Here is a 12,569-nt window from a genome sequence, read left to right on the forward strand (position 1 = left end):
CTCTTCGCAGATCTACGCCCTCTGCGCTTCCTCTGTTTGTGCCTCGTTGTTTCTTTCCTGTCTCTCTCTTTGCTCCTCGTTTCTCCCTCTTCGCCGCTGCAACCCCTCCCTGTTTGGCCCCCCTTTTCCCAGCTAGTCTCTCTCCTCTCTCTTCTCACGTAGTTCTTAGAATCCCGGTCCTTGTGCCTCTCTCTCTATCCCGGTCCGTGTTTCGTTGTCACTAGCCTCGGCTTCTCCGCATGCACAGCTCTTCTCAGGTTGTTGGCCGCCGCCCGGTGTACGGAGATCCTCAGGACCGGGAGTCTCGGCAGTTCTTCCCCTCTGGTTCGACAAAGGAAAAGAGAACGAGAGAGCGAGAGAACGAGGAAGAGAGAAGGAGGAAGGAGGAAGGAGAGAAAGAGGAAGAGAGAACGACGAAGGAGAGAAAGAGGAAGAGAGAACGACGAAGGAGAGAAAGAGGAAGAGAGAAGGAGGGGCAGAGAAGGGCGAGAGGGGGGAAAGCGAGCGCGAGAAAGACAAGTCGAAATCGCTGGGATTCGGCAATCAGGACCGTTCAAAGATGAACTCCCGAAAGAGTGGGAATCTGGAGGAAGAGCTCCTCTTTCGTGAAGCAGCCGAGTTTGTCTCCGCGGGAGCGGCTTACGGTTGGGACGAAGAAGGCCAAGAATGGCGAACGCTTTACGGTACGCGACTTTTTTACACCTTTTTGCCTGCTCGTCTTTGTCTCCGTTCTTGTCCTTTGTGTTAAGCAGAGCGCGTTTCTCCGCTTCAACTACACATGCATTTTTCTTTCTCTGTAGCACAGGCCTCCTCTCGAGCCGGGGGAAACCGGAAACGCGGCCCAGAAGCTTCCTCGTATAGCGACTGTCTCTTCTTCTGTCGTGTCCTGCCTGACCTTTCTTTTCCTCTCGCTTTTCTGCAACTTTCGATTCCTCTCAGGTCTCTTCAAAGTTGCCGCATGCGGCCCGTGCGCCACGAAGAAACCCCCAACGGACTGCGGAGGCTTGGAGGGGTGGAAGTGGGTACGTGTGAGAAATCGCTTTTCTCTTCCTCGCGTAGTCTTCTCTTTCCTCCTTTTTCTTGCTTTTCTCCTTTTTTTTTCGCTTTCCTTTCCTCTCCTCTTCTGTTTTCTCCGGCCTCGCCACCTTTCCTCGCCCTGGCGTTTCTCTTCTCTGGTCTCCCGTTCTTCCCTCTCAGTCTCGGCACAGAACCGCCGCATTTTCCCCAGCCCCCTTGCCCTGTTCTACCCTCTTTCCTCTTTCTTCCTTTTCTTCTCTCTTTTATCTCTCTGTCCCCCTCTGCTTTCTTTTTCCTTTCTTTCTTGTCTCTTTCCCCTTCTTCCTAATCTCTCTCTCCTTTCTTCACCCTCCTTTCCTTCCTTTTCGTCACTGTCTTCTCTGCGTCCTCTTTCTCTCCTTTCCCTGCCTTTCTTTTTTCTGACTCCCTGCCGGCCTCTTGCGTGTGTCTCTGCGCGCAGGAGACGTGGATGCAGGCTTCGGCCCTCCACCAGTCTGCAGCTACTGCATCTGAGCATTTTCTCTTTCTCCTCGCGGCGCTCCGCCCAGAGTGGCAAGAAGAAAAGAAGCGGATTGACCTGACTCGAGGCGGACGACTCTCGCCTTCCTCTCCCTCCGACGCGTCCTCCGGCAAAACGTCGCGTGCGCCTTCGCTCGCGGCAACCCGGCAGGCGCGCGAACCCTCGCGCGCGTCTCCAGAATCCCGAGAAGCACAAGGCGCCCAGGCAAGAAGCGAGAACAGCTTCAAAGAAAAGGACAGGCAGGCGGCGACACAGAGCGATCACGGCCTGCTTTCGCAGAGTGGAGAAAAGAGTGCTGGAAACGCGGATGCGTTGCATTCCCCCGAAAGACCCCACGAGAACGGCCGTCGTGGAATCGCGTTCGAGTCTACTTCTTCGACTCTGAGTTGCACTCGAGGATCTGCGCTCGACGCTTCTTCGTCTCCGTCTCCACTACGCGTCTCGCCGTCGCCGGCGCTCTCTGCTTCCGCTTCCCAGGAGTCTCAGGAGGCGCTGGCATTCTCTCGGCAGTCTGCAGAGCCTCCCAGCAACGCATCGAGGCGGTCTGATCTGCCTCGAACAGGCGGCGCTCTCGAAACGCGGGAGGGCGAGGTTTCGCAGCAGGAGACGCGCCTCCGCCTCGTTGCAACGCCCGTCGAAAGCAAAGACAACCGGGACAGCAAACAAGGCCCCGCTTCGCCGACACAGGCTGCCAGCAACCAAGACACCCTCCTTCGCTATCCCCTGCCCGAGGACCGACTCGTCTCAACTCGCTCTCGTCAGGAGTCTCCTTCGCCTAATTTTCGTTCCCAGTTTCCCTCTTTTTCTAATGGTTCCTCGTCTGTGGGCGCTGCAGTGGCTGCACAGCCGTCGGCGCTGCGTGCCTCGGCGAGAGGTGGGGAGGCCTCTGACGGGAGCGACATCTCGGTTTCGTCTCCGGACGGTTTGGACTGCGGCGAAGAAGGCGCCGTGCAAAAGATCGGAAGCATGGAGCGCACGCCGAGTCAGCAGTACTACAACAGTCCGTTGGGACAGTCGACGCCGAGGCGGAGACACAGGCTCGCGGAGCCCAGAGAAGGAGACAGTCCTTCCTTTCTGCATGCGCGCAAAGGCCGCGACACAGTACTCGAGGGGGAGACTCGCGCCGCCGCGGTCGCTTCCAGGGAAAACGCGGAAGAGACAGTTCCGCAGAGGGTCCGCCAGAGAGCTCGGCTCCCGCCCCGGGCTGCCTCCCTCGGCCACCCGCGCCTCTCCGCGTCGGCCTCCTTCGCTGCTCCGGTTGTCTCTCCCGAAACGCTGCAGCGCGTCGCTTCACGCGGAGACAGAGAAATGGGGAAAGAGAGGGGGGGGGAGAGGGAGAGAGAAATGGAGAGAGAGAGGGGGGGGGAGAGGGAGAGAGAAATGGAGAGAGAGAGGGGGGGGGAGAGGGAGAGAGAAATGGAGAGAGAGAGGGGGGGGGAGAGGGAGAGAGAAATGGAGAGAGAGAGGGGGGGGGAGAGGGAGAGAGAAATGGAGAGAGAGAGGGGGGGGGAGAGGGAGGCCGTGCCGAAGGATTTGCGAGCTCGGTTCGCTGCTCTGCCGATGCTGCCTGCGGCGTCGCCCCGCACGTCGCGTTTGGCCGTTCGCAGGAGCGGCGCTGTGTGGAAGCACAGCGCGGGATCTCTGTATCACCAGTGGATGCAGAGGTGGTTAGTCCTCGACGGCTTCATCCTCAAGTGCTACAGCGACTGCAACAGCGTGAAACCAAAGACCTCGGTCTCTCTGCAGCACGCCATCGTGGAAGGTGCGCCTCTCTACGGCGGAACGAAAGAGAGGAAGACGACAAGCAAATAGAGAAAGAGAAGAGAGGAAGAGGAAAGGGCAGAAATCCTGCATGTCGTGCTGTTTGACTCGTCAGAACGACCTGGAGCCGGCGCGCTGACCTCCAGTGTGTGGACGCATCGACGAGAGGGTTTTTTCGTTTCGGGAAAGTACCGGGTTTTCAACTTCCTGAGGCGGCGCACAGGAGCTGTTCTTTCGCGCAACAGCACTTGGCGGAGATTCCAGCTGCCTCTCACGAAGTCTCTCTGTCTGGGTCTCTCCTTCCGTTCCTCGCTCACTGTCTCTCCCAGTCGCTCTGTCTATCTCTTCCTCGTTCTCTTTCTTGTTCTGTCCGAGAGATTGCCCGGGACGCGGGTTGCCTGCGTCGGCACCGGGTCGCTCTCTCTCGCAAACCTTTGAGTCGCGCGTCTTGTCTCTTCTGAAGCGGGTGAGCCTGCCTCCCGGTTCTCTGTTTCTCAGGTCTTTTCGCGCCTGACGACAACGCCGACCTGAGCGGCATGGCGATCTGGAGCTTCACAGTCAGATGGCAAACGCCAACCGGAGCCGAGTCCTGGACGGCCTACCCGGACGCAGCTTTTGCGCCGGCCTCTGCGTCGATCAACGATTTGCGGAGTGCGTCCTGGACGTCGCTGCCAGGGGCCGAGAAGGAGATTCCGCCCAATCCCGACGAGAAAGAGTGGAACTTTATGCACCTTGGCCTGACCAGCGAAGACCAGGCTCTCAACTGGTACCACGAAAACGAAAAAGAAAACGAAAAAGAAAACGAAGAAGCAGAGACCGAAGAAACAGAGACCGAAGAAGCAGAGACTGAAGAAGCAGAGACTGAAGAAACAAGAGAGAAGGGAGAGAGGACAGAAAAAAGTGCAAGACGCGATGGAAAGAGGCCTCAGAGAGAGATCGGCGGGGCTAGAGGACGGAGAGGCAACGCGCGTACCCCGGGCAAGCGGACGCAGTCAAGTCACAAAGGGAAAAGGAGCCTCGAGCCCTCTTCTCTGTGTGCATGCATTGCTGCTGGAATCCACTCAACATTTTCCTATTCGTGATGTAAATCTGTAGTTTCTGCACTCTATGCAGATAGAGAGACATGTTGACTGCGCCCCTGTTGTACCCTGCATATGCACACATGCATACACCTCTTTTAACATACGTGTAAAGGTATCGACAATGAGCCGAAAAGATAGATTTATTTACACACACGTGCCACTAGAAAATATGACTGCATCCCGTTTATTTCCATGTGTATCTCCAGGTGTACAGACACACCGGCAGGCCAATGCATGTCAGGACTGCGGGGAACACATTTCGGTTTTCCTGTTTTTTTCAGGCTAGACGCAATCCGCGCAGCAATTTCGGCGTGCCGTTTGCGGCCGCCTGCGCTCCAACTGCCGACGCTTCGTCTTCCGCCTCCGCAAATTTTTCTTCCTCTCTCGCGTCTTATTTCCCACGCGTTGCCGCTGTCCTACATTGCACGGCCTTCTCGATCTCCTGCCTCCAGTGAGACAAATCTGTGCCTTGAGAACGAGGGAGAAACACCAGTCTTTGCGCTTTCTCTGCAGTCTGTTATCCCGTTGCTGGATTCTTCAACACGGCGCGCCGTGCTCCACGGCGGCCTTGAAGAGAGGCAAACCGAAAGTCGTCGGAGGAAATGCATCCTCCTCTTTGTGCTGACCCTTGCAACGCGGGATATACACAGACACTCGTTGATGCATTTCTCTACATGACTCTTTACATACTACTATACATACATGTATGTATATAACTATATATATACATGCATATCTGTACATCGTTTTAAGTGCGTGTGTAGGCATGTGTGGATCTCTCGTTGTGGATGGGTAGGCGTGTACCCGTGTTGGCCTGGGCTGAAACGCCCTTTCGTGTTTTTCGGATCTTTCGCGTTTCCGATTCACTCTGTGTCTTTCGGCGAAACCTCCGCGAGACGCCGGATGGCCTGATGCACCGCTAGGAGGGAGATCCCGCGCTTGCATGCACAAGACGGTCTTTGCCTCTCCTTACGTTGCGTTCCTCTTTCCACACGCGCTGTATCTTTCTCTCTGCCGCGCCGTCTCTATCGGTGCGTGCGATTCCTGATTTTTGGGTTCGACAGGCCTCGTTTCCTCTCGAGTCTCGCGACACCAGAGTCAACCTTCTGCAATCGGTGCGGAGAAAACGTCTCCTCCTTCCTCGTCTCCTCCCCCTCCTTCTGCTTCTTCCTCTTCTTCTTCGTCTTCCGCTTCTCCTCGCCCTTCCGCTGTCCTCACCGCTGCATGCCCACTTCCTGCTTCGCCTGTCTCCGCGTCCTCGGGTGTCTCCTCTGCGGCGCGAGGGAGAAGCGAAGCGCACAGTCGCCAGTGTCTGAAACTGCCTCGCTGCCTTCGACCGCTCGCGCTGCGCCTCTACCAGCAAGCGGCGAGTCTGCACTTCCACTCTGCGGGCTTACCTGGGTAAGACTGTCTGCGGAGGCGCGTTGAACGAAAAAGATCAGGTTCACGAACAGGCAGACAGGGAGAGAGAGGAGGAGAAGAACACGAGACGAAAAGGCGAGAGATAAAGGAGAGACAGAGCGCCGAGCCAAAGAAAAAAGGGAGGAAGGATTGAAAGAGAACGAGAGAGGGAGAATCGGACAAACAAAGTAAGGAAGAAAGGACGTGAATAGACTGGGAAAGGGAAGACAGCGGCGATGGAAGAATGCGGACCACGGCGGCATATGGGCGCCCCGTGGACGACGAGAGAGATTGAGACAAGTACCGAAGAGGAGAGGAAAGGAAAGGAGACGAAGCAAGAGAACGAGGAGAGAGGAAAGATGCGAGAAAAAGACTCCCGGGAGGCTCCACGGCTGAGCCTGTCTCTTGAGTTTCAGGTGTCTTCAGCCTCTGTTTTTTTGTGAGTTTCGCCGTTCGCATGCGCAGAAACTCCAAATGGACTCCAGTGCACATGATTGGGGGCCGAGCTGTCTGTGTGAATTCCTCCAATTCACGACAGTGGTTGTCTTACACCATCCTCGACGTTCCTCTGGTAAGTCGGGAAGCAAAGAGACTTTCAAAACCCGCGTTTTGTCTGATCGTGTTACCCGCTTTGTCATGTCTCTCGTTCGTCTTTGTCTCTTACCCTCCTTTCTCACAGTTTTTTCTCTCGATTCTCCTCTCTTTCGTTCTCTCTTTCGTCCTCTCTTTCAGTCTCCCTGTCAGTCTCTGCCCTCGCTCTCTCTCCCCTCACTCTCTCTTTCGTACCCTCTCGTTCCCTTCCGTCCAGTCGCTTTCTTTCTCTGTTTCTCTTTCTTCTAATGGGGGAAATGTTTGCCTGGTTCCTCTCTGCAGGAAGTCGTTCTCCAACTCCTCGCGGACCCAAATTTGCTGGCAGCGGCTGCGACGTCTCCCCGCCCCAGCCGGGGCCGCAACTCCTGGCTGCTCCTGGACGTCTTCGACTCTGGGAAAAAATCTTCTTCTTTCTCGCCAAATTCTCTCTCTTCTTCTCTTTCTTCTCTTTCTCCTCTTTCTCCTCTTTCTTCTTCGTGGCGTGCGTCGTCTGTGTCGAGAGCTGTGGAGTTTTCGAAGCCCAGTGGGCTCTCTGGCGGCCTGGAGCGTCTCGGAGAGGATGCGAAGGGTGAATGCGAGGCAGACTTCATTCAGCTGGAGTCCCCGCTCCTCCCTCTCGAAGCTTCGCATCCGCCAAACGCGGTTCTCCGCGCCGAGAACGGTGAGAAGAAAGACGGGAGGAATCCGGAAAGAGAGACGAAAAGCGCGAAACAAAGATCGCTGCGAAGGCAAACGAGGGAAGACCCGCATTAAACCAGAGAGGTGTTCGAGGGAACGAATTGCGGCGCTGTGGGAAGCGAAAACAAGAGAATCAAGAGGCACAAGTGAACGGCAAATGGAAATGAAGAACATCGCTAAACGAAGACGAGATATCTCACGTCAGTGACAGGCGTCCGTGCAGATTACCTCGTACACCTCAAAATGGAACCGACATAAACAGAGAAAGAGTCCTAGAAGAGAAAAAATATATATACTATTCTGGTGTACATAGAGTGCGGTGCGTCATGCGGGCGCGCAATCGTGAAGGGGGGGAAGGGGGATATGAAGCGGAAAACGGAGATCGTGGCTGTTTGCTTCGTCTTTCTCTTGGTTCGCGAAATTCTGTTGCGTTTGCCTCTGGTGTTTCAGGCGCGGGGGCGCAGAGCCTCATGAGTCGAGCGCTCTTTGAGTTGTTGTTTCCGCTCGTCGTTGGTTTTCTCCTCGCGTTTCTCTTTTTGCCGCGATCGCCTCTCGCCTTCTTCGCCGCCTTCCTCCTGCTCTTTGTCGCCGCGATGAGGTTCCTGCCTTTCACCCGTACGGCGCGCGTCAGACTTCTCCGATCCGGTTGGACAGGTGGGAGCGGGGAGAGGCGACCAGATGGACGAAAGAGGAACAGAGGAGAAACAAGGAAGAATGTAGACAGAGAGACAAGCACGGTGATACAAAAACGTCGAAGCGAAAGAGACCCGAGAGGGAGACACACAGGACGAGGGGGAAGAACCAGAGACAGAACTCGATCTCTGTGGTGTTTGCGTAGCTCGTCCCTAACTCTGTGTTTCTTCTCTCGCTTTGCTTCATTCTCCGCTTTGTCTCTTCCGACCGCTCTTCTCTTCCCTCTCTCAGAAGCTTCTCGCGAGTTTGGGGAACTCTCGGCTGCGTACATCGTTGCGCGTTCGTGCTCGGCCTTTTCGCCTCGCGATGGAGACTCGAAAAAATCCCGCAGATCCACATCTCTGGCCCATCGTCCTCTTGCGTCGCCGTGCCCGCAAACGTCGGAGAGTTGGATGTCACAGACGTTGTCTCTCCTCGGCGCAGCGCGGCCCGTCCTTTCAAGGCTTTCAGAGAAAAGTGGGTTTTCCCGGAAGATCCGTGAAGTGCTCCATCGCGCCTCCCTCGGCCTCTCTGCTCGCCCCCTGGACGTCGATGTGGAGTTTATGGGATGGGAGGTAGGTGAAAAAGTTCGCGGTTCAGTGAGACGGCGGCGTTTCTGTGGAAAGCGAACCTCTTGAACACACGCCGTCGGTTGACACAACGAGCTCAGGCGAATCTGCCATCGATACGCCTGGAATCCAGCCCTTTATGCATGGGCAAGAAACCACCATGCCTCGTCAAGATCCTTCTATCTACATCGGATTGCCGCTTCCGCGTTTGGTTTTTCGATGGAATGTTCCGCTAGAGAAAGAACTCTTTCAGAGATTCAAGAGGCCTTGTGACCTGAAACCGTCGCGTGAATCGGCAGACAGGGAGAGCGATAGAGACAGGGGGAAGAGAGAAAAGGAGAGAAAGAGAGAAAGTGAACAAACGGGGAGACGGCAAGCAGAGAGAGAGGGAAAGAACGCGAAAGTGAGCGAGATTCTGGAGACGCCCGGAGACGTCGCGTCCTCCCTCTCGTGTGTCTGTGAAAGGTTTGATATGGATTGGAGAGATCGCGCGGATATCACGCACAGACACAGAGCCCCCGATGAAGCTGTAACGTCGTCTCTCTGGCTTCGCCGCACTGCGTCTCGCTTCTTTTTCCTTCGCAGTTTTTTTCGGTGTGATCCTGTTCTCCCTTTCTCTTCTTTTCAGCTTCGCCGCAACGCGCGAAACCCGTGGGGAAGTACCAGCGTCACGTGTTTCGTCCATTTCAGTCCTCAGCAAACCGATCCTCTGGCTGCCGCGTGTCTTCCGCCTCCCCGCAAGAAAAAACCCCAACCGCCTTCTTCCTCTTCTTCCTCTGCATCTTCTTCCTCTTCTACCTCTTCATCTTCTTCGTCGTCTCTTTCGCTGTGGAGCCTATCTGTGGCGTCTCTAGCGCATCAGGCAGTTGCGTCTCCGGGTTCTGTGCCTTCGTGGGCGTTGAGTCTACTGCTTCTTCTCGGGGATCGAGGCCGAAGAGAAAGTGCTTGGGGGGGAAAGAATCTCCTTCTTTCCTCTTTGCTCGCGGTTCGTCTCTTTGAGCACCTCGACTGGCTTCGGGGCGTTACTGGGCTGGCGAAGGCGCCGTCAGAGAACGCGGGTGAGTCCTGGCGGCATTTCGTTTTTTTCCTGTCGCTTCCAAGCAAAAAGACCACGCGCTCCCGCGGATCACAACGGAGGTTCTGAGAAACGAAGCGGGATCTTCGTTTCCGTGTGACGCTTTTTCTTCTCAGACGCTCACTCCGGACGCGCTCCATCCGCCGTGATCTCGACATCCGCGTCTTCTGACCCGTTGCCTGACTCCACTCCTTTCCTCCCGTCGGCGCAAGTCGCAAATCGATCGGGAGAGACGCTCCTTGCTTCAGTCTCGTCGGGACCGTCAGATTCTGGAGATTCGCGAGGTTGGGAGGACGACTTGGCAGTCGCGTCGGCTGTCAACGCTGAGCAACACAGGCGGGTCGAGGCGCTCATGTACACCGGTCCTGAGGAAATGTCCGCCAAGCAGCGAGATGTACGTACACCCACGCGCGCGCGTCTCCGCCGGCAAAAATGAGGCGGGTTGGAATGGGATTTCGAAACCAATAGACAACGCGACGCCACGCGAGTCCCTTTTGTGGACGTAGAGAGAAACATGTTATCAGCACGCACATCAACATCTATACATACGTATATATATGGATGTATATATGTTTACATGATGCAGATCGATCGATACAAATATACATGCCCATATCTGTAGATATATATATTTGGAGATGGGCAAAACGGACATACATGTCAATCGTTATGCATTGACACACTGCTTGCTAAAGGCGCTTTGGGACTGTTTTTCACATCTTTTTTGGACAACCACGCGCGAGATCGAAAGTTGGTTCCCAGTTGGGAAGAGAATGGATCCAAAGTGGGGATGCAGCCATGAGTCGGTTTTGGCCCGAAGGCTGTGTCCCCGTAAACAGAGACGAGAACCATATGCCTCCTCTTTTTGGTGTTTACTCGTTTTTTGTTTCTTGCTCGCAGGCGCTGCATGTCTTGCTGCGACGCTACACCGCCTACGGCGTCTTCCACCGCGACGTTCTTCTCTTCCTCCACGTGGCAAATTGGAATGTGCGTTTGACGAATCGCAAATCCCTGTTGCAACAACGTCCACAAAAACCGTTTTCGAGCGTCCACCAAAAATCGCACCTCTCCGAGGCGGAACACCGACTTTGGCCTTTCCAGTACCCTCCAGGAAAGGGGTTTTTGCTGTTCAATCACGGCCAGTGAAGACTGCCCTATATATACATATATATACATATATATACATATATATACATATATATACATATATATATATATATATATATATATTTGTTTGCATGTGTGTTTTTTGTGGTGAAATGGGCGTTTGGCCCACTGTGGATTGTTCCAGGTGCACGTTGCAGATGCACTGCTCCATCAGCTGCTTTCGTGGAAATCGGACGCATGCATCGACCGCCTGGAAGCTCGGCATGTGCACAAAGAACTCTCCAAGTGTAAGTCTCCTCCCTTTTCCTCTGCGCTCTTCGCCACTTGTTTGCCCCGTCTTCCTTTCCTAACGGAATCCGAGTTTTTTCTTCCCTACATAACATAGATACTCAAGCATCTACGTACATATATATATATATATATATATATATGAGATTGCATGTGAATCTGGGTACATGTGTCCTCGACACAGGTGGGGGTGGCGGTCTTTTCTTCGCTCTTTCGGTTTCCCGAAACGCTTCTTTCACTTCCCTCTGTCTGTCTCTTTCTCTGTCTCAGGTTGGGGCTACCTGTATAGCCACGATCGTCTGGGGCGTCCGTGTTTGGTTCTCCGTCTCGCAAATCTTTCGGTCTCTTCTCTCTCGTCGTCTTGTGGAGAGACGGACTGGAAACTCGCCCTCGTTTTCCTCGTTGAGGAGGCGGTGAAGAGCATGGGCCGCGACGTGGAGCAACTCATTGTTCTTCTCGACGCGAAAAACCTCTCTTTCAAGAATCTTCCGATCCCGGAAATCCTGCAAATGCAGGTGACGCTCCAGGCCTTCTACCCGGAAAGACTCGGTAAGGAAACGCGCGAGAGTTTTGCGAGAGACAAACCGCAGGCACACGCGTCATTAGCAGGTTGTTCACGTCTCGCCTTTTTCTCTCTAAATGCCGGTGTCGAAAAGGACAGGTTTCGCGGCATGTCTGAGTCTGCGATCGACACACAAGTCTCCTTTTTCTGCATCTTCCTGCGTGGTTTCTAGCAAATCGAAGTGTACAAGTGCAGAACGTTCAAGAAGAGTAGACCTTGCGAACGCGAGGCACACTCTGCGTCTTCTCGTCCTTACCCACAAAAATGCTGCCTCCCACCTCTCTCCAGCTTTTATATTTAGACGCACACGTGCCTTCCTGCAATTCTGCAACTCGATAGAACTATCTGCCTATATGTACCGTTACCCTAAGAATATATATATGGATATTTCTATGTGAATGGATGTTGCTTGTTCGCTGTATTCCCATGCCGAACCTGAAATCGATTGAGATGGAAGGGAGAGAAACTAAGAAAGAAGAGAGAAGATTAGAGAGAAGAGAGACGTCAAGAAAGAAGAGTTTATTTTCTTCTGTAGGCCTCGTTCTGGTCATCAACGCGAACTGGCAAGCGAAGCTTCTCTGGCTATCCCTGCGAGTAAGAAATGCAGAAAAGGCTATTTTTCTTTCGTCTTCAACTGTGCGTGTGTTGTGACAGTCTCTTTTTCTTTAAATGTGACGAGAAGGTGACACAGACGCGAGAGGAGAAACGAAGTTGCGAGCACTCGTCCCTCTTTTTGCCTCACTTTTCTATTGTCGACGATTCAGAGTGTATCCATACCGACGGTCGAGAGAATCTCGCCGGTGTTGCTTTGTGTACTCCACTTTCTCTCTTTCTGTTTCTCTTTGTCTTTTCAATTCCCCGAGTTCCTTCTCTCTCGTGACGCACTGTGGTTTCTTCTTTCTGCAGGCGCAACTGAGTGGTTTGACGAGGTCCAAGATCTTTTTCCTTCCTTCGCAGCCTGCGAGACTGCGCGAGTTCCTCCTCACATTCTTCGAAGAATCGAGACTGCCGAAATGGTGCTTGCAACTCTTTTGAGATGCTCCGAAATCTTTTCCCGCCTCTACTGCACTCTTTGCTCTGTGCTGTCTCGAGGTCTGACATTTCTACACATTTTCGTCTTCGGACGCGCCGTTTTCCGTTTCTCCTTCCATTCGTCTTTCGTCTGAAAGTTTCCCGTTCCTCAGTTCCTTTTTTCTGCCGCTGTGGGTTTTCCGTTCACCCGCGTGTACCCTTGCGGTGTCTTTCC

At 54.1% G+C, this 12,569-nt stretch overlaps 1 protein-coding gene across 1 annotated transcript; it reads left to right on the forward strand.

Moving 5' to 3' along the window:
- Nucleotides 1-559: 559 nt before the first annotated feature.
- NCLIV_013530 (conserved hypothetical protein) lies at nt 560-12,358 on the forward strand (the record flags this gene model as incomplete). Its single annotated transcript, XM_003881544.1, has 17 exons — nt 560-683; nt 940-1,022; nt 1,478-2,537; nt 3,797-4,064; nt 4,662-4,831; nt 5,445-5,781; nt 6,247-6,352; nt 6,655-7,033; nt 7,501-7,704; nt 8,194-8,297; nt 8,920-9,349; nt 9,483-9,760; nt 10,267-10,353; nt 10,658-10,760; nt 11,032-11,310; nt 11,859-11,917; nt 12,230-12,358. 17 exons carry the CDS (start codon nt 560-562, stop codon nt 12,356-12,358), a joined length of 4,200 nt encoding a protein of 1,399 aa, XP_003881593.1.
- Nucleotides 12,359-12,569: the final 211 nt, after the last annotated feature.

Source organism: Neospora caninum, chromosome V (genome assembly GCF_000208865.1).
Source record: "Neospora caninum Liverpool complete genome, chromosome V".
Taxonomy (NCBI): domain Eukaryota; phylum Apicomplexa; class Conoidasida; order Eucoccidiorida; family Sarcocystidae; genus Neospora; species Neospora caninum.